Source organism: Oreochromis niloticus, linkage group LG19, assembly GCF_001858045.2.
Source record: "Oreochromis niloticus isolate F11D_XX linkage group LG19, O_niloticus_UMD_NMBU, whole genome shotgun sequence".
NCBI lineage: Eukaryota > Metazoa > Chordata > Actinopteri > Cichliformes > Cichlidae > Oreochromis > Oreochromis niloticus.
In genome coordinates this window covers 2732947-2757620 of record NC_031983.2, presented here as the reverse complement: position 1 = coordinate 2757620, position 24674 = coordinate 2732947, and the positions used below count along the sequence as shown (strand labels likewise).

General features: G+C 39.8%; 2 protein-coding genes across 4 annotated transcripts in view; one reads left to right on the top strand and one right to left on the bottom strand.

Annotated features, from left to right (window-relative positions):
- jkamp (jnk1/mapk8 associated membrane protein) overlaps positions 1-7271 on the bottom strand; it is a 13868-nt gene extending 6597 nt beyond the window's left edge. Inside the window, exons 1-4 of the mRNA XM_005477696.4 lie at positions 7101-7271; positions 3679-3758; positions 1143-1297; positions 62-268 (exon numbers count right to left, since the gene is read on the bottom strand). Of these exons, the coding sequence (XP_005477753.1) occupies positions 62-268; positions 1143-1297; positions 3679-3758; positions 7101-7104 (446 nt within the window). The 5' untranslated portion in view covers positions 7105-7271. The remainder of the gene's footprint in view (positions 1-61; positions 269-1142; positions 1298-3678; positions 3759-7100) is intronic.
- Positions 7272-13886: 6615 nt separating this feature from the next.
- The window catches only part of baz1a (bromodomain adjacent to zinc finger domain, 1A), a 34926-nt gene continuing 24138 nt past the window's right edge, over positions 13887-24674 (top strand). Inside the window, exons 1-7 of one of the 3 annotated variants that reach the window (XM_013266070.3) lie at positions 13887-14035; positions 14351-14490; positions 19638-19916; positions 20037-20198; positions 20307-20402; positions 21207-21294; positions 21379-21501. In XM_013266070.3, the coding sequence (XP_013121524.1) occupies positions 14378-14490; positions 19638-19916; positions 20037-20198; positions 20307-20402; positions 21207-21294; positions 21379-21501 (861 nt within the window). In that variant the 5' untranslated portion in view covers positions 13887-14035; positions 14351-14377. Of the gene's footprint in view, positions 14147-14350; positions 14491-19637; positions 19917-20036; positions 20199-20303; positions 20403-21206; positions 21295-21378; positions 21502-24674 lie in introns of all 3 variants that reach the window. The other 2 variants (XM_013266068.3, XM_013266069.2) reach the window with 2 other exon arrangements.

Here is a 24674-nt window from a genome sequence, read left to right as displayed (position 1 = left end):
GGGAATTATTGTTTTATGATTAATTGTAGAATTTGGCAAAATGATTACTGGTAATACTCACAGTGGGTACACAGCTTCCTGAGTGCAGTGTAATGTGTTGACATAGTCTGGACTTGGGTTGTACAGCATGGTGTACCAGTCTGAAAGCATTTGCACTCGACAAGAACGGATAGTGAGCATTCCCACAGGCTCTGTGACCAGCAGAGTGACCACAGCTGACATACTGCACTCCAACATGGCGGTCACATGTTGTAGTAAAGCACTGGAACTACAAAGGCAGAGCATGAGATCAAATGACAGAAAGAAAACACACTGTCCTCACAGACAAGGAATCCCACAGGATTCTGTGCTTGGAACAAATATTTTCTAAGTCAGACATGTTTCATATAGGCAGCATATAGTTTTAGGTTCTATAGAAATCATACACGGGTACATTTATCTGATTCTTCTCTCTCCCCAACCGGTCGCAGCAGATGGCCCCGCCCCTCCCTGAGCCTGGTTCTGCCGGAGGTTTCTTCCTTTTCTTAAAAGGGAGTTTTTCCAGGGTCGGGGTTATGTTACCCATGGGTTTGTTTGTTTGTTTCTTTGAAGTGTTTTGCATTTATGGTTTCATAATGACTTTCTTATAATGCTACAGTTATAAGATGGAGTGTTTGTGTTTTTGTCATAAGCCTTACTGCTGCCACAGTTTAAACTTTCAGGTACATCTGGTATTTTAAATATAATCTAATGTTAGGCCTGTATGTATGCTTAAACTGCTTATTTGCATTGTTTTAGTTACATGTTTTCATATAAGCAAAGGTTTGAACAGCAGTTTATTGCATAAGTCTGAATGCTATAATTCAAATTTGGGACTATTCTATTTATTTACTTTTTCTATTTAATAGAAAAAGTATTTTACATGTTGTTTACATTTGCTGTTTTATACATTTTATGTTTGGCCTTTAGAAATGTGTTTTATAGATTCATATTTTTATATGTTTGCAATATTAATTACACATTAGACCAGAAGTGCCACTGAGTGTTCATTATATAAACTCTTCATTAAGATGACTTATACGTGGACATTATCACTTTGGTCATTTCACACAGCCCAGAAATAACTTCCTTTGTTCAGCAGCAGCTTTGGAATTCTGTCTCACCTCTTCTTTCCAGAGTACCATTCAATAAAGAACCAGTGCAACACAAGAGGCAACATGGCCATAAATCCCAGATAGAGCCAGTCATAGATCTCAGGAGACTCGATGCAGCGCTCACACACTTTCTGCATGTTGGCCCGCTCTCCTCGAGGACAAACCTGCCAAAACACATCATTGTTAATAAAATCTTAATCTCATCCAAATCCACTCTCAAAGTTTTCTTTCATTTAATTGCACTGCTATATTCATTCAAGTCCACCATTCAATGTTTTTTTTATACCTTTAATACAAAAAAAATCTGAATGAATTCAAATGTTTTATTTTAACCATTTTTAACCATCAGTCTCAGCTCAAGAGACAAAATAGAACAACTGAACTTTACAACAATTACAGTTACTCCTTTGTGCCTATAACATATAAAAATAGTAAAATTAAAAATGTGATGACCTCAGATTACAGGAACAAAAGTCCAGACAGTGACTATAAAAACGACTGACCAAGAACAGCTGCAGGTGTCACAGCTGGTTTATTTAACGTGTTCTTTGGTGTGTGGGGAGACGCTGACATGCAGAGTTTAAAACACTCTTCGTTTTGCAGTGGATGACTTTTCAGCTGGTGGAATAATTTCGTGGTACTGCTGTATTTTGCTGCAATAGTTTTACAGCATGTTTTGCAAATTACTGCATTTTGTTCTGCATCATCCTTGTGAAATCCAATCAACAGCAGTCTCATTCACTCGCTCGTCTGTCACCATATTTTCCCTAACGGGTAGAATATAAACACGCATGCTCAGCGCAGTGCACCAGGTGGAACATTTTACAGTTGGGAGGGGGGAATTAATGATGCATTTGCAGCATGTGGGAGGAAAAAATTATTCATTATCTATTTTACACTGGTGATTTTAACAGAAAATAAGAACACTGGTAAAGCGCTGGCTAGTTAGGACCTTTCTAAGTGGAGACGGCATGTTCTCTCTGTGCCTGTGAGAGTTTGGCTTCTCCAGCTTCCTGCCACATGTCAATTCATGTCTCTGAACTAGCTATATGTGTGAATGGCTGTCTGTCCCTCTGCACTGCGCCTACGATTAGTTAAAGTCCAGGGTGCGATAGGCTCCACTGGTTCACAACTCGAACAAGCAGGATGAGCGCTTCCAACTTTCCTCAGAACAGTCTGCTACACCACAATGACTGGATCTCAGTATGAAAACCTGAATTATTATGAACTAGAGCTGGGCGATATAAGATTTTTTCATATCACGACATGTTTTTTTTTCATTTCAGGCGATAACGATATATATCACGATATAAGCCAAATAACTATGTATGTAAGATTTAAACGTGCCGTTGCTCACAAGTAAAATGTGAAATAATCAGCAGCTTGTTTTGATTTAAATATTTATTTCCCATAATAAGTTCAACAGGGCAGATGTACTTAAAATGAGGCTTCAGTTTAGGCAAAATAAAGGCAAATATTACAAACTACACAAAAGGCAGCCGCTAAAGCGTTTAAGTTTCAAAATAGAACAAACAAAACAGACTACTAAATTGTCAATTCCACTTAGAAACAAAATATTAATTCTAAAAATAAATCTTAGTTTATTTTACAGAAGAAGAGACAAAATTGACTAACTTATATAATATTGCTTTGGAAGCGCAGTCTGAGAGAAATGTTTATGTCCAGGGAGTCGGTAACGAGGATCTATTACCTTAATTAGCTGCTTGAATCCTTCATTTTCGACCGTGTTTATTGGTAGCATGTCTTTAGCAAGACAGTAGGCTATGGCATTTGTTATGTCGCTATGTCTCTTAGCTTTTTTGTCATATGGTAAGACGCTGGAGAAAGCCGACTCAATTGACTGTTGCTGCTTCACAGGGATTCCCCTGGTTGTTTTCGATGCAGAATTAGCGCTTTCAGTCAGAGATTGAGCGTGCTCCAGTGGGTGCCACTGCTTCAGGTGATAAAAATGGTTTGTTGTATTTCCAGACTTTGTGGGAACTTGCTTTCGGCACAATTTACAGTGCGCGTTACTCTGTTTTTTGTCAGACTTCAAATAGCCGAAATACCTCCACACTACGGAACTTCTCTGGCCCTTCCTTTCAACAATCTCTCCGGCATTGGAACCGTCATCTGTGTTCTCTTCGGTAACCTGGTCACCCAAGCTCTCGGTTGATTTTTCTCTAGTCGGCACACTCATTTCCTCCATTACCCGGCCGGCACGGCGGCTGGCTGCTTCCCAAACAAATACACATGTGCGGCTTGGCACTTGAGCTGTACGTAACAAGTCACGTGACGTGACGCTGCGGCTGTGATTGGTTCAGCTCTGCGCTACTTAATTTGTATTGGCTATTCATTTTTTTTATAAGAGAGGAAGAGAGAGAGAGATGAGGTCTATCGCAATGGTTTCATTTTTCTATCGAGAAGAAGTTATTTCGCAATACATATCGTTATCGTTCTATCGCCCAGCTCTATTATGAACCGCTCTCTCTTTTGTATGTATGGCACAAAGTTACATCAACAATAACTTATGTTTAGTACTTACACCACATTCTCCCTCCACTGAGCCGTTGACCATCATCCTGCCACAGTACAGCCCTGGACATGTTGAACTCACGGCCACAGCTGCAAGGATACAAAACCATTGTGAAGTGTGTAAGCATCTATTCTATAATACAGTATTCTCAAACAACCAGGATGCTTGAAACTTAAAAATTGAGCTGTAAACTTTCTTTTAGCTTTGTGGTGGTATAAAGTTCATTTAAAACAGGCATGCCCATAGTCTGGCCCGGGGACCAATCATGGCCCTTCCTGCCTACCTTAAAATGTATTATTTGTGGCCCAACACCACAAACAGGATGAATAAAGTGTAATTTCTCTGTTCCTCATGTTGTCAGCACAACGAGATGTAACCAGTGAATGTATAAACATTTTATACACCCACACAATACACACAATAGTAAGTCTCTTTAAAAATTAACCTGAGATTCAGCAGCTTTACTGAACTCTCAGGTATTCCACACAGCTTGATCTTTGTGTTCATTTACTCTCCATATGTGAATGAAAAGTAGTTTTATTTTGTAATTCTTGTGTTATTGAAAATAATTTGTTATTATTATGATTTTTAAAAGCATAATGATTATATCTCAAAAAAAGAAAAAGAAAAAAGCTTGAGTAAGATTGTTGGCCCCTGGGTGATTGCCTTAATGTTTCTATGGGACAGGACAGACTGGATGATGATGGCAGTGCAGAAGACGACGGGTAGCTCATGTGACAGGTTGAACTTCCTGAGTTGCCACAGGAAGTTCAACCTGTTGGGCCTTCTTCCAGACACAGTGTATGTGAGGAATATTTTAATTCCCATGAAAAGATGGATCCTAGAAATCTAAGGTGGTCCACAGTGGGCACTGTACGTTGAAGATGGCGAGAGTGGGGGGGGGGAGGGTTCTTTAAAGGTCCACAGTCATCTCCACAGTCTTGAGCAGGTTCAGATCCAAGTGGTTCTTACTGTGCTGTGTGTATGTGACTTTAGGTCATCATACAGCCCACTCCAAAGTCAAAGGCAAATCCCACAGAGCACCACTGCACCTCCAATCAGAATCATAGTTAGGTTGTCTACGTCGATGAAAACCAGACAAAATATACGTAGAGAGGACTGTCCAATGTTTAAGAGTTCCTCTCTGGTAAAGTGATGGGAGGATAACAGCAAAAGACAGAGCAAAAACACAGAAACATCCAAAGCATGAGAACACAAACCACTGAGGCTGTCATCTGCAGCCACATCTTAGCTTATCTACTGAGCAGATGCACCTGTGGCATCAATTTCAAAAATCCAAGATGCCGTCTTTCTTGAGTTATTATACTCACAAGATTTTTAATAAAGTTTGACATCTGACCTTGAGGTTGAGATGACTAAGATTTCAACTCGTGTGAGATTTTCAATAGCTAGACCTAGAGCTGGGCGATATAAGATTTTTTCATATCACGATATGTTTTTTTCATTTCAGGCGATAACGATATATATCACGATATAAGCCAAATAACTATATTTGTAAGATTTAAATGTGCCGTTGCTCACAAGTAAAATGTGAAATAATTAGCAGCTTGTTTTAATTAAAATATTTATTTCCCATAATAAGTTCAACAGGGCAGATGTACTTAAGGAACATGAGACTTCAGTTTCAGATAAATAAAGGCAAATATTGCAAACTACACAAAAGGCAGCCGCTAAAGCGTTTAAGTTTCAAAATAGAACAAACAAAACAGACTAAATTGTCAATTCCACTTAGAAACAAAATATTAATTCTAAAAACAAATCTTAGTTTGTTTTACAGAAGAACAGACAAAATTGACTAACTTTTGTCAATATCAAATAAACTGAGAACTAAAAGGAAATTCTCAATCTCTCCTTGTTGTATAGCTTAGCTTTTCAAACAGTTTTAACAGTTACTTTAGTCTGACAAAAGCCGAATGACGAATTAGCGCTTTCAGTCAGAGATTGAGCATGCACCGCTTTATTGTATTTCCAGACATGCTTTCGGCACAATTTACAGTGCGCGCTACTCTGTTTTTTGTCAGACTTGAAATAGCCGAAATACCTTCACACTACGGAACTTCTGTGGCTCTTCCGTTTGACAAGCTCTCCGGAATTGGAACCATCATCTGTTTTTTCTTCGGTAACCTTCGCTCACGCTCTCGGTTGATTTTTCTCTAGTCGGCGCACTCATTTCTTTCATTACCCGGGCTGCACGGCTGCAAAAACAAATACACATGTGCGCCTTGGCACTTGTGCTGTACGTAACAAGTCACGTGACGTGACGCTGCGGCTGTGATTGGTTCGGCTCTGCGCTACTTAATTTGGATTGGCTGTTCTTTCTTTTTTTTTTTTTTTTTTTTTTTTTTTTAAGAGGACAAGAGAGATGAGGCCTATCACAATAGTTTAATTTTTCTATCAAGAAAAAGTTATTTCGCAATACATATCGTTATCGTTTTATCGCCCAGCTCTAGCTAGACCTACGGTATGAATTTGAACATTTCTTGAGTTATCACATCCACAAACTTGGGTGTTGACCCTGGCCCAGCAGGGTGATAAAAATACCCCGTCAGCTTTTTACAGCTGAGGGGTAAAAAGTAGAGGGTTAAAAAAAAAATAGCAGGCCTACAAACAAAGTCATGTCCTTAAGAAATGGAAAAAAAATTCCCGAGAACCTGAGAGATGCATCTGACCCTTCAATTGATCTCTCTGTCGTTTGCTGAAGCCTGATCAGAAATGGTCACAGCAGAGGATTTGCTGTCATGAAGCAATTTTTAAGGAAAGGAAACAATAAGAAAAGGTATACCAAATTACACAAGAACTGAACTTAAAAAAAAAAAAAAAAAAAAGGAGTGACATATCTTTTGGATTGCTGACTCTAAAATCTTTGGTTCAAACTTGTATATAGAGGTTAATGACTGATTGTCTACTATAAAACACCATGGATGCTCTGTCGTGGTTTGGCGCTGCAATCCAACCAGTGGTGTTGGAGAAGTTGTCAAAATTAATGTAATTATAAACACAGAAATTACTGTCAGGTTTCTCTCTCCTCTCAGTTTCAGTGAGATATCTGCGCGTGTATTCTTATTTCTGAGTGTTTTAAGCCTCCAATGCAACACAGCAGCAGAGACAGGACACAACAAGACCCCCACTCACACGTACACGTCGCGTGAGCTTGAGATTAACACAAACCCACTCTAGTTCTTAGGAAAACTGTACACACGTTACTGCAGTGTATGTAACTGGCATACAATATTACTGTCACTTAGATAAACTTCAAAGGCCGGGTGGTTGTTAGCTAAACTGCCAAGCTCACAGCTAAGGCTAACTTCCACATTTTATAAAAATACATATTATGAGAAACGCCGCAAAGTCTCTCAACACTTTAGCTATCATGGGATAAAAAGTGAGGGTAAAATGCGACCTTAACTTACCCATTTTGAGCACGATGTGACTTATAAATCCGCCTTTTAAAACCACAACTCAATGGTGTTTGTTTGGGACTGCTATAACCGGAAGTGGACCAGAACACTTCTTCGTTTGTTTAGCCGACTGGTCTCCGTGAAGTGCTGCCCTCTGCCGTCTGTCGCTTTTCACTCCTCCTCGACATCTGTGGGTTTTACGATATTTGTATTATTGTCACCTTCTGAGCTGCACCGGAATACTCAAAAACATCTTTTCCTTGTGTGCTTTTTCTGTTTCTTTTTTTTAAAGTGGGACTCAGCAAATGGAGGAGCCTCAAAATTAATTGCCATGGTTAATTCAGTAAGATATAAGCAATGTCTCATAAGCTAAGCTAATTAACTTCATTACTAAATATATTTGTTATTGTGTTTATGCACTTATCATTTGGATCTCATAACTCATCAAAACAGTTTTTACTTTGTCAGTCAGAATTTTAGATCTATTGCTTTCCTGAATACTGTCCATCATTTAATTAGTTTTTACTATCGAATGACTTCAATCTATGTATGAAGGAGCAACACCAGTAACACATTGTCAAAGCAAATGAGGTCTTTTGCACAGGTCAGTTTGTGTTATGAAAAATGGCATAACTGTTTTGAGGACATTCATTAAAGTGATAAGCATCACTTTTCTGTGAGAATTGTGCCATATAGATTGAGAAAAACTGTAATCTACAAGAGTTTTCCCACACAACCATCTTTAGGGTTTACAGACACTGGCTTAAAAAAGAAAGATTCAGGGAGTGGCAGTTCTCTGAGTGAAAATACCTTGTTGAAGTCAGAGGTCAGAGGCTGACAGGAAGGCAACACTAACTCAATCAACCACTAGTTACAAAAGAGAGAAGAACATCTATAAACACACAACACATGGGCTACAACAGCAGAAGACCACAACAGGTGTCACTCCTTTAGCTAGGACCAGAAAACTGAGGTTACAGTTCACAATGACTCAGTGAAACTGAACAACAAAACACTGGAAAAATGCTGTACTCCAGTGACCTCAACAGTCCAGTAGAGCAGCGGTCCCCAACCTTTTTTGCGCCACGGACCGGTTTATGCCAGACAATATTTTCACGGACCGGCCTTTAAGGTGTCGCGGATAAATACAACAAAATAAAACTAGTACCGGTACCAAAAAAAGAAGATTTATTCATAACACACGTGAAAAGACCCAGGAAAACCGAGTTAACGATAAAAACGATAACAAAATAACGCTGAAAACCGATAAAAACCCTGAAAAACATACATTTCACACCTGAGCCTCAACTCTCGCGGCCCGGTACCAAACGACTCACGGACCGGTACTGGTCCGAGGCCCGGGGGTTGGGGACCGCTGCAGTAGAGCACCATTGGGATGAGCAGACGACAAATCTGACAAACATTGTGATGCTGAGCGAAATCTCTAAGGAATGATTCCAGCAACAAGCTGAAATTCTGCAAAGACGAACTACGGCAGCTCTGAAGGCAAATTGCGGTGTAAGTGTACCTAAAAAAGTGGTTGATTGATGCACACATTACTGCAGTGTATGCAACTGGCATACAGTATTACTCTCACTTAGTTAAGCGTCACTTATTATTGCTCTTTCATACATATTTGAGTCTGAAGTAAAAGCTAATTCAGTGCTGGACAGTATTCAGGAAAGTGACAGATGAAATGTGCATCAACAGAACCGAAATTTCTTTAGCACTTAAGCACATGTAGAAAAATTAGCTGTGTGTATAAAAACAAAAAGAAAGGCTAGTGTTGTGGGGACATGTGTTACTGATCAATTGCAGTAAGAGTAGAGCAGAATCCCCAAAAGCTGATTCTGTTCATCTGGACGTAGCGTTTTGAACAGATGAACAGAATCAACTTCTGGGGATTTACTTACCTGGATGATTGAGCATGCATCAAGTAGGGCAGAATGACTTTTCTCATACGAGATTTGCACCCAAGATATAGAGAGAAACTGGTACTCTCAAAGTGAACCACCAACTTTTTGATTGGTAAACGACCCACTCTACCGCTTGTGCCAGCCAGCCATACTAAACAGATTACGAATGCTGTGGAAAACAGAAAGGAGTCAGAGGGCACAGCAGCGGCAACAACACCTTGGCCTGATATAGCCTAGATTTATGATATAAATCAGAGGTTTCATCGAATTCCACCCACATGGTGGAACCCACCAGGGATGTTGCACGATTTCACTGCTCCTGTGGGGGAAGATGACACAGCTACATAGAACAGGACAGCAGGTCAGAGTAACCTCCTCACACCTCTACAGTGGTACTGGGAGGCTCTGGACAGCCCTGAAGCAAGTCTTCAGGTGTTTTAGCTCTCAGTTGAGTCCCTCACCCTCTCCCGCTCCTCGGTCGAGTTTCCTGGATCTTAAAACTGGTGAATAAGCACCGGTTTCTTGTACACCTCTCCACCCCTCCATATTCTTCCACTGGGTTTGCTGTTCAGCCTTCACTCTTTGGGTAACCCACTGCGTGTTTTCTATATAAAACTCATGTGGGCCCTATGTAGACTAGCCCATGAAAAGCCCATAGCAGTTTGGCTATTCTGGGGTTTCTGGGCAACCGATAATCAACTTATCCTCAGAAAAAGTTCACTGCCCCCCATTTGATTTAGGCCCTACAGTAGTTTTACCCTTCAGGCCCCCCATGAGTAGGCAACCCACAATGGGTGTGCCCATAAGAGACTGATGTAGAGCACAGGGGCTATCGACCATGTGTGGACACACCCACTTGGGTGAAGAGGCCATGCTACCAGCAGGTTGGCTTCATGCTAAGCTAAGCTAGCGAATACCTAAACATACAGTGAAGATTAGACTATGAAATAAGACGTTACCGTTAAGTTATTTATTAAATTGAGTACACAGATAAGCTACACAAAACACCACTGTGTTTTGTAACTGCACCGCAGAGAGACAACACCAATTCCTCATCTCCAAAGCAACCTCCGTCTCACCTGGACTCCAGCCCTTTGGCCCCTCCTCCGTTCGTGTCTGTGGGAGGTCCGATGACACATCTGGATTTAATCATTAGTTTTTATTAATCTCTGGGTCTCTTTCACAGTCTCTGTCCTGTCCACTCACCCCAAAGCAGTTGCAGCAATGGCCTCCCCACCCAGAGCCTGGTTCTGCCAGAGGTTTCTTCCTGTTAAAAGGGAGCTTCCCACTGTTGCCAAAACGCATATGTCATATGATTGTTAAGGTTTTCTCCGTTTTCTCTGTATTATTGTAGGGTCTTTTTACCTTACAATATAAAGCGCCTTGAGGTACAAATGGGATTCGAGTAGTACCCAGTAGTTCAACTTTTAGTTGAATTGTTAGTTTGCATGCATATCGATCCCTCTTGATCGATTGGTTCATTTGCACTTGTGGATCAGTGGATTTCAGTTTGTGTGCCAGAGAAGGAAAATATTGTCTACAGCATGGATATGGATATTACTTTTATTTTTTTTTAAATGACGCAAGGTAAAATGAGGTAGGTAATTATGAGACAGTGTGTTTCAGCTATTTTATCAAGTAACAAGTAGGGTAACAAATTACTTTTAAGAAAAGTCTTCTGTGTAATATGTGTAATACATTACTTTTTTTGACTAACGACCCCAAGACTGATCACAACAAAGATGAGAAATACCTCGAACATGCACAAACATCTGACATGCACACAATTCATTTGCAGAATATAATGTCTTTGATATGTTGCTGAGTCCCAGAGTGAAACCAATAAGAAACCAATAAAACCAGCAGGTTTAGGAACAGCTTCTTCCCCACAGCTGTCACCCTACTGAACCCTGCTGACCCTTTCCATCCACACTCACTTAACCCTTCTATGCTCCTCCTCCCCCCATCCCTCCCAATGACCATGATCATGACTGTCATTCATTCTCAACATTCACCACATGCTCACATTGGTTGCTGCTATAGTTTAGGACACTGACAGAGTCTCTGTTATAGTGCCTACACTGTTCACTATTATGGTCTGTTCAGAGCTCTACGCTTCCACTGCTGTAGATATATTCATAGCACTCTCTATATCTGTTTACCTCACACCGCTACATCTGTATATCTGTCCATCTGTACAGCAATATAGAACATCTGTATGCTATAGAGATTATCTGTATATACATATACATATGAATACAACATTAGGTCTGTACATCTGTATATTTGGTCTCTACTTAACTTATCTGTATATAAGCTGCTCTTATTGCACTTACTGCTCTTGCACTTCTGATTAGATGCAAACTGTATTTCTTACCCTGTATTTATACATATGTAATGACAGTGAAGTTGAATCCTGATTGTTTTTGTGATTTGGCACTATATAAATAAAACTGAACTGAATTCAAATAAATTAAATTTTGAATTGAATTAATTAATATATAGTGTAAAGGACCATACACCCATGGGTGTATGGTCCTTTACAATTAATTAATTCAGTGAGCAGAAAGGCCATGACACACACGCAAGAAAGCGAACAACAACAAAAACAGGTAAATGGGCAGCAGCAGCAGAAGCATTGAGGGAGATGAGTTTCAGGCTCAGGCTGCTGTCTCAGTGCAGAGTTTCCAGCCTGAGACCTCCTGTGGTTCTTGTGCTGACAGAGTTAGAAGAGCAAAAAGACAGAAAATGCAGTCCACACCTGTACAAGCTTGGAATAGGTAAGTGCATCAGGACATGAGGCGTGGTTGATGATGTTTGACAAGTGTCATCAGTTACTATGAAACCGTGTAATCAATATATACTAATATTGTAATATTGTATTGTAAGATTAGTGTGGTACAGTTGTTTAAAACTGTAAGATAAAACAGATGCTAATAATCATCAGGACCACAAAAGCAAAGCACTGTTTACAAAACTTCCTACATTTGCTATTTTAATCTTTATTTACAGCTGTATGTCACAAAAATACAGTTTTTCCCCTGATTGTTGTGCAGTTATCATTTTATCATAATAGGTCATAAGTAAGTTTTGAAGCCCTTTTTTTCTGATTTTATATTGTTGGTTGAAATAACAATAAGATATAATCATTTATCATTAAGTGCTTATTCCTGGTTAATAATATGTTTCCTAGCCTAACCTGTCATCTGTTTAAAACACTACTAATTTTCTGTGGAAAAAACACTAACATGTTTTCATTCACAAATTCATATGATCTAAGGACGCTGATAACATACAGTGTCATTCTTCAAAAACATTTTACCTTTTACACGTGCATGTCAAACTTATGCGCTGATATGGGCGCGGCTAGCGCATTTTGCCGACTTCCGGGAACTAATACGAGGAATTAACCATGATGACGCGCGTCTCCAATCTACGGCTCTGTGTAGCTGCGGAAAGGAGGTGGGGGGGCTTTTCATAAAGACTGGTTGGTTGGCAGATAAAACATGGCAGGTCAGCGGACCAACAGCCTTTGAGGAAGACAGGAAAACCCTCCCACCAAGTCTCTGGATGGTGCATTTGGGTGAAGCTAACCAATTTAGAAACAAAGTCTTTTAATGTTTTAGTAAGCGGTTTTCTACGGAAGCGTAGAGCTGCCACCCAGGCAAAAGAAAAATAGAAGTATATCACGTTATAACGTGATATACTTCTATTTTTCTTTTTTCTCTTTTTTCTCTTATTTGCTGTTGCATCTTGTGATCATGTTCTGGAGTTTAGTTTAGTTCCACTTTTTGTTTTTATGAGTATTTGCTTTATTGTTTTAATCATAGTTCATTGCTATAATTCTGAAGTAAATATTCTTGGTAGAATTTCAGCTGCTCAGCCGCACAGGCTGCCATTTTTATACGTTTTCTATGTTTCTATGCACTGTGTTTATCTCCCAACACTTATGTTACTGTGCAGCCATGATGATTTAATACATCCAAAATATGGTGTGACACTGTCATGGACTTCTTAACAATGTGTTATTTTAATTTTTTTTCTCTTCCCCCCCCCCACACACATTTTTAAGTATGTTTTTCTTTGTTAAACTGTACATTTAATAAATTTAAAACACATTTGTTTGAAAAAGAAAAAACACATTTTTTGTCTGTGTCACTGGGCTCTTTGTAATTATTGCTTTTATACACAGCAAATAATATGAAATAAGAAAAACATAGAGCCGATTAATAAAAATAACAATAAGTTGTTGTCGGTGACACAATAGTGAATCACAGCCCCCTTTGAACCAGTAACAGCAATAGAATCAGTAGACCAAAAACTAGATAGAGAGATACTTTATTGAGCCCACAAGGGAAACTGCTGCACCTGGTGAGAGCCTTATACTATGAGATTTATAGGAATGATAAAAAACAAAGAAAAGTAAAAATTAAGTTAGTTAAAAACAGTAAAAGTAAGACTAACATTGTGTAAATGATGCAAAGTGCAATGAATTATATGTACACTATAAATCTCAGAAATACACCTGCATGAAGGTATAGTACAAAAATTGTTTTGGGATCATCTGAATGAATAGTTATGACACAGCATTATAGAGAATAGTAAGAACCAAGCTGAATCAATCTGACGGAGAGGGAGCTCTGCTGAATCATAACTGTGGAGTAGAGACGGTGTGATGGGTCAGGGAGACCGGTTTGGAACTATTTGGAAATAATTCATTCAGTGTCCATCATATGTTCTTTTAGTACTTTATTTTTTTCTGATTTCATAATTACACTTACATAGTTTTACTTTAATAACATTTCAGATGTAGTATTTCTATTTGTAACAGAGTAATTTTAAACGGTGGTAGTAGTGCTTTTAATTTAGTGAAGAATGCAGATTAAGCGAAACCGTAATATTTCCCAGCTCGTTGTAGGTCCGTGAAGTACACGAAAACTTGGTCAACAAGCCGCCAGTGAGCGGCTTTTCAGCCCGGGACTTCTTCCTCAGATTGGACGGCGTATTATCGCTTCTTTGTTACACAACTCGGTAAAGACCATCAGAAACGTGTTTTTAGCTGTTCTCCACTAGGAGCGAGTGGATGTGGGCTTTTTTGATTTTTATTTTACTCTCTAAGAGTTGAGTGTGTCGATTTACACGGTGAGGAGTACACTTCCATGTGGTCAGATTATCAGCGCGTCTAACAAAAGACCCGCTCACCTCCTCTTGTCTCCTACCACTCGGTTAATCTCCGCCGCGTTCACAGTCCGGGTTCCGGGTTTACTTTACTTTGATGTGTTTGGTCAGAGTTTAGGTCTGATATTCGGATATTGTGATCCAGTTTCCTTCTTCTTATTTTCTAAGTGCGGCCGGTGGAAGCGGAGCTGAAAGATGCCGCTTCTCCACAGAAAACCCTTCATCCGACAGAAACCCCCGGCGGACCTACGACCAGACGAGGAGGTGTTTCTCTGTAAAATTACGCACGAAATCTTCAGGACCTACGAGTAAGTACCTTACAGCCACTTGTCTCACCTGGGGGGTTCTTTAAAGAGTCACTTGAACTGAAGTTTGAACTATGTCTCATTGACAGTTGGTGCTTGGCAAACTTCCAAACAAGATGAACAAAAAACAACTTTATTGTCTTGAAAAAAAAAAAAAACCAAGAAAACTTTTGTGGGCTTGCGCGGGGGGATGCATGCCCCCCCTTCTCCCGCGCCATTAAAACGTAGGTTAAAGCAGGTAGTCGGGTTTGAAGGTGGGATTTGGCAGGTGTAATGTTATCCAAGTCAGTTAGCCAAATGAAGCTAAAGTGGGTTAGCTGGGTAAGCTAACACTAAAGCTGTCAGTGAGCCGGCGGTTAGCACAGCTAGTTTTAGCTGTTAGCTTGATGTAGTGAGGCTCGGTATCCGTTCATAGTTCAAGTCTGTTGCACCCACCTGCTGAGGTCCAGCGCACTAAAAGTGCTTTTTAAGAGCACACATGAAGTTTGCGAACTTACTCGGTCAGTTTTCCGAGGGGAAAAAAATCAAAGAAGTTCTCTGCTTTTACTCCAAAGTGAAGTTACAGTTCCGCTAAACTCGACGTCAGTCTGAAGATACTCGGGCCAAATGGACTGTGGACGTCTTCAGCTGACTGCTTCAGTATATCGTGGCAGATTTGAGTACAAATTTTAGGTAACTGTACTTAAACATTATATGTAACTTCATACATCTGCTCCATTGTAACATAGTGGCAAATATGACACGACAAGTCCCAACTTCTGTTTTTTCTGACAGCTTTAGCAATAAAAAACGGTGCAAAACAAAAAGTGGCAGACCTCAAATTTGCATTCAAGTAAGATAAACCTTTGCCTTTATTTGGCTTTTTTATATAGAGACATGCTTATATTTTTGCCATAGAGTTATAATATGTGCAGATTGTACTAATTTTTCATTTGATGAAGTTAACATGGTGTAATCACTGACTGCATTTACATGTACACTTGTATTTCTGAGCATTATTCATATTGGCATACTGTACAAGTCTTAGAGGAGCCTTTGTTATGATATTGACAAAACTGAAAATTACTTCTGCATATAATTATTATGATTGATGGATCTGCTGGTTTGTTTTCTAGATTAGCACCTGCATATTTGTATCCCTCGTTCCCACGTATTGAAACAGTTCCCAATATTTTAACTGCCTCTAGTTAAAAGTCAAAAAGCCAAGTAGGTTCAAAAAGAGATTCACATTCTGTGGACGTCTTCTCACTGAAACCCAAAAGTGACTACAAGGCAGTTAACAGATGTTGCATAATTGATAAAGGCAAGCTTGGGCTTCCTAATGTGCGTTTTGGGGGGCGGCGGTAGCCTAGAGAGATGATTGGGAAAATTAAGTTCAAGTAAAACAAGAACATACAAAGAATGTAAAATTACACTAAAGAAGGAGCAAATATATCTGTCTACGTATACAACTGATGACACACCTGTAACCTGTATCATTTGTGTTTATTACGCTCTCTGTACAAATGTTTGTTGGGATCTGTTCTCCCTTTCTGGGAGCTAATCAGATCATTTGATTAGTTTTAATCAAGTAGATTGTAAATCTAACAGATTTTAATAAACTATGAAGAAACAGAGTTTACTAAAGAAACTTGAAGTGTTTCGGACACACAAACCTTACTTGGCCAGTCTCTCCTGCTACATTTTTCAATTTTGGATTTTAATATATACTTTTAATTTGTCTTGAGACAGCGTTGCATTGGCTTTAGTAAGGGATACCACCCTCAGTCTTATTTTGGATGTTTGTCTGCTTCATAACAGTTAGGCTGTACGGTACAAGCCTGTACTACAGAGCAGAAGGTTGAATTATCCAGATAACTTTACTGTTAACCCTGGAGCTTTCTGGTTGCCTAATGTTTGGGACAAACACAATATTTATTTATTTATTTCTGTACACCACCACAGCCTTTTGTAAATCAAACAATATAATGTTGAAGTGCACACTTGCAGTTGTTGTGGGGTCTTTAACTTAACATCTAAAGTGTCTTGAGGTGACTGTTGTTGTGTTTTGGCTCTACATAAGTAAATACATGTAAAATTCAGTGTCTGCCTGAAGTCTACAACCAGTTTCCTCCTTTGCATTGGTTTGCTGGACCTTTACTGCAGCCATCTTCAGTTGCTGCTTGTGGGTTATTCTGCATTCAGTTTTGTATTTGACCTCCTTGGACCTGGCGTCCACATATGTGGACATCACATTTTGGGTTATTTAGACCAAAATACTAAAGTTTGCTCTACAAGGGCCTGATATCCACTTACAAGGACATTATGCTGCTACTGTTCTATCGAAATTTTAAACGAATATCCTCATATGTGGATCTCATATTTCTTAGAAACAAAAATCAGGTAAAAAAAAAAATCAGGTAATTCTTTGTTTTTACATTCATCAGGTCCCAATATGCCCAAATATCAAAGAGAAATAAAAAATGCATGCCATGATAGAGTTCAGGTCTTAGGAGGTTATTAATGGAAAAGTATGCTCTGTTAGGCTGAGATCAGATGACTGACTTGGTTATAACAAAGAACTTCTAAACATGCTTTTTTCTATAGAAAGCATTTTTTTAAAAAACTTGCACACAAGTTATTTCAGAAAACCACCAGGGCCAATGTTATTAGTCCTCTGAAAAATGTATACATTTTTAGCAATTGTGTGCTTTAATTTGTAATGTTCAGTGCTTTTAAAGTCAAATTAAAACAAGGATCTTCCGATTCCAACATAATATAAAGATTTCAGGTTGAGGTTTCCAGAAAGATTATGTTACTGGAAGTTACTTCCTTTAGTCAGATGATGTGAAACTAGAGCTCTTTGGAGAAGACATGTTTATGTTTGTAGACTGAAGAGAGATGCATACAACCCACAGAACTCAGCCTCCACAGTGAAACACGGTGGAGGGAGTATTATACTGTGGAGAGATCAGAGCTGGGAATCTTCTCAAGGTGGAAGGAATCAAGAAGAAAGAATGATGGGAGAAGATTTTGAAAGACAGCCAAAGCGGGTCTGGGTCATCGGTTTTTCTTCCAAAATGACAACAACCCCAAAAAATGACAATGATACAAAAATGCCCTTCCCTCCTGGTGAAGAACTGCCTGCAGAAGGACAAAGTGAACATTACTGACTTGTACAAAGTGCTGAACTGAATGTTTGATAAAGCTGTGTTAAAACTTTCTTAATCTGTTTAAACAGCTCTTCATTAACATGTCTTTGGCTCTAATAATGCTGTCCTCATGTATATCTGGTGTAGTCATTATCATTTGCACTGCAGATGCAGTCCGATCTGTTTTGCAGCACTCCCCATCAACAAACACTAGTGGCCCGGTTCCACTGGCAGCAATACACAGCCATCCTATAATGATGCCTCCACCATGTTAGACGAGGCGGTGTGCGTTAGACTCAATCTCCATTCTTTTCTCTCTCTGTGGTTTCACAGACTTTGACCTTCATATGGATACGATCTTCACCAACATGAAATCAGCTTGAACTCTTATTGGTTTTTTACCATCACACGAAATTTAAAACTATCTCAAACTGTGGAGGCTAGACTGCTATAAAAAACAGGCAGACAAACGGATTCTATTGAATACTTCCTTCCTTCAGTGGATTACTTTAAATCAACCTGAGATATTATGTCTGATTCATTTGTGATTAAATAACAATGGAGCCAGGCTCATCATGAAACTGTTAAGCTACACAGTCACCAGTTTTGCTTTAGATTTGATCACTATAGAAGGTTCTTTTCCCGTCATGCTTCCTGCAGCACCTTTCATTCTAAACTACTGTACAGTACTTTTCTCTCACATATACTCATACAACACTCTCACTCTTCTGCAGCAGCTGTGTTGTTTCAGTCCATAGTATGTGTTTCATTTCTCGTTTTTCTCATAGTATAGTTTTATCGTTCTCAGTAAAATCAGTCATTTTACTGCCTGTATACTTATCCATACATGTGACTGGTTAGATGTTTCCTCCACCGCCCCTTTCACATTGAACGAGTAAACATCCAAGGTATGGACATTGAGGCTGTGGACAGCTACAGGTACCTTGGTGTTCATCTGAACAACAAACTGGACTGGACTCATAACTCAGACGCCCTCTACAGGAAAGGGCAGAGCAGGCTGTACCTGCTGCGGAGACTCAGATCGTTTGGAGTGGAGGGCCCACTCCTGAAGACCTTCTATGACTCTGTGGTGGCCTCAGCCATCTTTTATGGTGTGGTCTGCTGGGGTGGCAACATCTCTGCCGGGGACAGGAAGAGACTGAACAGGCTGATCCGAAGGGCCAGCTCTGTTCTAGGCTGCCCTCTGGACCCAGTGGAGGTGGTGAGTGACAGGAGAATGGCGGCTAAGTTTTCATCCCTGTTGGACAACATCTCCCACCCCATGCAGGAGACTGTGACAGCACTGAGCAGCTCCTTCAGTGGGAGACTGCGGCACCCACGGTGTGGGACGGAGAGATTTCGCAGATCTTTCCTCCCCACTGCTGTCAGACTCCACAACAAAGACTTTAACTGATCAAACACACACATCCACACATGTGCAATAACACTAAGTGCAATAAGCTTTTCTGGCATCGTTGTATTTTTACTCAGTTCTATAAAGCATTTGTATTCTATTTTTATCTTATTGTATATTTTATTCTATTCTGTACAGTTGTGTACTGTATTTATTCTTATTGTATTCTAATTTTGCTATATAACTTTTGCACTGTCCACTTCTTGCTGTGACAAAACAAATTTCCCACGTGTGGGACTAATAAAGGTTATCTTATCTTATCTTATCTTATCTTATCTTATCTTATCTTAAACCCTGGGCTAGCTTAGTCAGTTGATCACCACCATCATGGAGCTGCGTATTCTGATGGCATGTGTTAGGGAAGTGAATCCAAAGAACTGGAAGAGAGATCCCTGTGTATGCTGAACTCGCTTTGTAGTACAGGGCTCAGGCTGCTTCAGGGATCTGGTCTTTGGATAAGTTCTGAATGTCATACAGGACAGTGAACGAGATGAGAGATACTTGATGTGTGTTTGTAAGCATACTTGGAGTTTCCAGAAACTGGAGTTGAATATAAAGAGGCTGTGTGTGCATTATGATCTGATTGTGACCCTTCTCTTCCTCAGTGAGTTCTTTGAGAGGACCATTCTGTGTAACAGCTTGGTGTGGAGCTGTGCTCTGACGGGGCGAGCGGGACTCACTTATCTTGAGGCAGTGGAGAGTGAGCGGCGGGCAAGGCAGAGTCTGGAGAGTTTCCCTCAGTCTTTGGTGGTGCCTCTGCTCCACCTAGCTGCTTTGAGCCAATGCTGCAGGCTGACAGAACTCTGTGAGGACGTCTATACTTTTGTCAAAGACCGGTTCTTTCCTGGGGAGGTGGTGGACGTCAGTGGATGTAATGGAGCCAGGTACACATTAGAAATATATCTATGTTTGTGTACTTGCAGATAGTTAGCCTCATCTTTCTATGTTAAAGAGCAAAGGTGAAACCAGGGGAAGTGAGGTCATTTTCTGTTTTTGCTTTTCAGATATGTGTGTGAGATCCTGCAGGTACACCTGCCTGATTCCAGTGTTAGTCGAGCACCGGACGTTAACGGCCACGGCAAGATGGCTGACGATGACACGATTGTCATCAGTGACAGCGATGATGAGCACAACGCCTTCCAGAGTTCCACAGTACAAGTCAATGGGTCAGTAGGTGAAAGGTCATCCCAATGTTACGATCTCAAGTTACTGAAGTGTGATCTAAAGTAAGTGTGTGTGTGTGTGTGTGTGTGTGTGTGTGTGTGTGTTAGCAGGAAGAAGTCTTTGAGTCCATCAGTGTTTAAATACACAGTGAGGATGATGAAGAACAAACACAGCGAGCCATTCACCGTCACAGCCAATCAGATCAGGTGAGAAGCTCCCAGGTAAAACTCAGGGACCATGTAAAGTATTCTTATAATACAATAATATAACAATCTGTAAATAGCTCAGTTCAACGGGGTAAACATCGTGGTACATAATACTTTGTGAAACACAAATTTCTTACAGTAACTACTAGTGCAGTAACAGTATTACTGTGTAATGCTACAGAGCAGCAGCTGTGCTCAGGTTCATATGGAAGAGGCCAATGTGGTGCAAAAGTTAGCCATAGTAAAATGAGGACGTGTGCTGCTGTTGGATATCACCTGATATCTGTAACACCCGTCTGATGAACATTCATTCTCTCATGTTCAGTTTTTTGTAGTCTTCTCTCTGAAATGACTTTAATGACATAATTAACATTTGTACAGCTCTTTATTCTGTATGCTTCAACTACTTTATCATCCTTACATCAATAGATGGGTTAAAATCACCAATTAACCCAACTTGCAGGTCTTTGGGCTGTGGGAGGATACCAGAACAGGGAGAACATGCAAACTCTGTGTCAGACACTTAATTCTAAATCGATGTGATATTGTTGGCATTTAAAGATGTCCGTGCATGTGAGAGGACTTCCTTGTCTGTTCACTGTTCAGTGCTGGAATTGTATCAAGTGTTTTGTTCCATATCTTCACTATACATGTTCTAAAGGTGAAGCACGACACATTAATAAAACACTGATGGGGGCTGAGTTGGAGTGCGCTCAGGCACTGTATAGAGCAATTACACCTGATGGTGAAGAGCTGAGAAAATAGTTTGTCGTTGTTAAACTAATTGATTTATTTTGTATTAAGTCGCAAGAAAAGCGCTCTGTCCAGAGAGAGACTGAAGCTACTCTTCAAGCAGCACTGCGAGCCTCAGAATGGGATCGTCACACTAAAGGTGAGAATAAATAAAAGTCAGCACCTGATGCACCTGTAGCTGCAGCACCCTAATCACAACCTGTTGTCTCTCGCTGTGTTTCAGCCCTCCTCGATGGCAAAGTACCAGCTGTCTAAACAGACCTTCTCTCAGTTCTTTCCTGACGAGCCCCCCCTATTCTCCTTCAGCCCCTCTTCTAAATGTGGAAGGCGTGACTCACCTGGACAGGTACATGAGTTATCATGCACTGGGATACAGTAGGGTTGATGGGGGTGACAAAGGATTAACAGGGTCCCACCTGGAGCCGGGCTTCAGAGTCTGATGGCTGGCCCTTAGCCCCTGGGGCCCGGCCAAAGAAGCTACCCTGGTCCCCTCTCCGGTGGGCCCCCCGCCCACAAATTCCTTAGTTGAAGGTCGATGAAAGATTTTTTTATTTGTATCCCATATCTGAAGTTATGTGTCTTGGATGCTCTTTAAGAAAATCTATGGCAGAAACGTGAGTCCATGTGTTGGTTAGACCTCAGATTCAGGAGGAACAGAGCTGTTTTCCTCCTGATCGTGGAACACTTGACCTGCTCTTTATCCTCTCATGGACGTTAAGATGCACAGGAGTTTTCCCAAGCAGTCTGTATGTGTTGTGTGGACTTGGAAAAGCTGCATCCCTCAGTATCCTTTGGGGTGGTAATGGTCCCATACAAATGCAGAGAGAACTTGGTCTGAATGTCTGCTGTATGGTGGACCTGTTCCCGGTGGACTTCCAGCTCCTTCTGTTCATAGTTTCCATCAGCAGGTGTCTAACCAGGTGTTGGTGGATCTCCACTTTAGTAGCTTCAGGATTTCAGCTTTGTTTTCTTGCGCATGATGTGGTTGTGTTGGCTTCATCAGTCATGACCTCCAGCTTACACTGGAGCAGTTTGCAGCCCAGTGTGAAGCAGCAGGACTGACAGTCGGCACATCCAGGTCCAAGACTGTTGTTCTCAGCCAGATAATGATGGAGTGCCCCCTCCAGGACAAGTGAAGGAGTTTACCCCTCTGGAGTCCAGGGTTTAACTTTACCTTCATATTTCTATTTATCTTGCCTTGTTTCATATCATTTTTTTCATTCACCTCAGATTTCTGAACTTTTTTTATTTTGACATTAACACAATTGATCTTAAATCACACAATAATCTTAAAATCAGAGTAGGAACAAGTCATATTTCACTGTAAAAACTACAAACACGTTTAACAGATCATTTTCTTAACTGAAATGCAAATCAAAATTGTAAATTTTAAAAACTTATCAACAAATTTTGCAAACAGCAAAGTTGTATGCAACTACTTACCTAAAAATGCAGCCACTGTCTTTTTTTGTACAACAACTTCAAACTACTAAAACTAAAATTACAGGACAGTTCGCTGTCACAGAATTTATTTGTACCACTCCAAAAAATAGTTTCTGTCCACCACAAGACAGAGGAGCCAATCACAGGCCTGCCAGCAGGAGGTATATCACTCCTCTGCGTTTACACTGCAAACGGCCTCTGGTGGCTTTTTGGCAGCGACTGTGACATTTGGTAGTGCCTTCATTGTTCTGACACAAAACAAACGACTACACTCCAAACACACTGTGTGGCACAAATCTCTCGTCTCAAATCTCGCTAAAACTCACTCGCTCCTTCAACTTTCTCATCTTCCTAAACAACCAAATATCACGTTTTCATATCATTCTTCTTTTGTTTGACCTGGTGCATTTTTCCACCAATAGTAAACGGGTTCAGTGCGAGCAGAGTGTGCCTGCGAGCCTGTCCTTCCTGCTCTAAACATGACGATAGTATTCAGGAAAAAGCTTCACATATATTTTCTATCATAACTCTGGTTTTACGTGGCCCATTAACACAATTTTAAAAACTGATATATATTTTGAAGTCCGCACCTTCAACACAAGTTGAAATGGAGACTTGGTGTGACTGCTCCTCAGTGATATGTCATCTTAAATTGGTCGAGTGATTTGGATGCGACCCCAGAGGATGAAGCAGCTCTGTGCTGTTGACCAGTGAGGGGACAGTGGAGTATGACATTGATATACAGATTGGGGCGGATGTTGTACTGACCTGTAGTCGTGTAAGTCACCCAAACTATACTTGATGTTTTGAAATAGCCTGTTTGTGCTTCACCAAGTGCACTTTTAATATTTTTTTTAGCAGAGAATGTAGTGACATAATCTGAATAAAAAGTCTGACAACATTAGGCCCACGCAGTTTTTAAACCAAAACGCTGATATTATAACAGCAGCAGTGATGATGACGCTGGCACAGTTTAACTTGGAGCCGTTAACAAGAAACAGGAAACGGGGTGAGACTAAAGGGGGTCATATATATTTCAAGGCTTTAGTAACATTTTTCAGATTAAAAGTGAGATTATATAAACTATTGTATTAATTGAGTTTCGCTATCATTTAAAAATATAAATTAAAATGTTTTTCGCAATCCAATAAAAATCTACTTGGGCCATTTAAACTCTGAGCGACTGACCTGAGGGGTCGTCAGGCTGGACACTGAATCATTATTATTATTATTATTATTATTATTAGTAGTAGTAGTAGTATTATTACTTAATATGTACACCATCATAACATCTGTTTTCAGCAGCACAAAACTTGGCTCCTGTTCTTTTATTTGAATTTGATATTTGACTGTACAGGAGATTATGTATGTATTTATGTATTTATTTATTTTTGCACTTAAGAAAACAACATTTTCTTTAAAAAATACATAAATTTCTAGGTACATACGTACAAATTTAAGGGTTTATTTAGTTTTATTTATTTTTTGTTTCATGCAGTTCAACTCTGCAATTTCTAAAATGAAATCAACAAGATCAAGTTCAGTTCATTCAGAAATACCTGTGTGTTTTCCAGTGTTGGGCAAGTTACTTTGAAAAGTAATTAATTATAGTTACTAGTTACTTCTTCAAAAAAGTAACTGAGTTAGTAACTGAGTTACAATATTCTAAAAGTAATTAATGTAATAATAATTAATAATTATGTATTATGTATAATTATGTATTAATAATAATGTAATAATTAATTAACTTGAAAAGTAACTATTGCGTTACTTTAACCTCCTAAGACCCGAACTCTTCCACGACATGCATTTTTAATTTCTCTTTGATATTTGGGCTGATTGGGGCCCAATGAATGTAAAAACAAAGAATTTCCAGATTTTTTTTTTTTTTTTATCTTATTTTGTTTTTAAGAAAAATGAGAGCCACAAATGAGGATATTCATTTAAAATTTTGATAGAACAGTAGCAGTATAATGTCCTCGTAAGTGGATATCAGGCCCATGTAGAGCAAAATTGAGTATTTTGGTCAAAATAACCAAAAATGTGATGTCCACATATGTGGACGGCAGGTCCTAG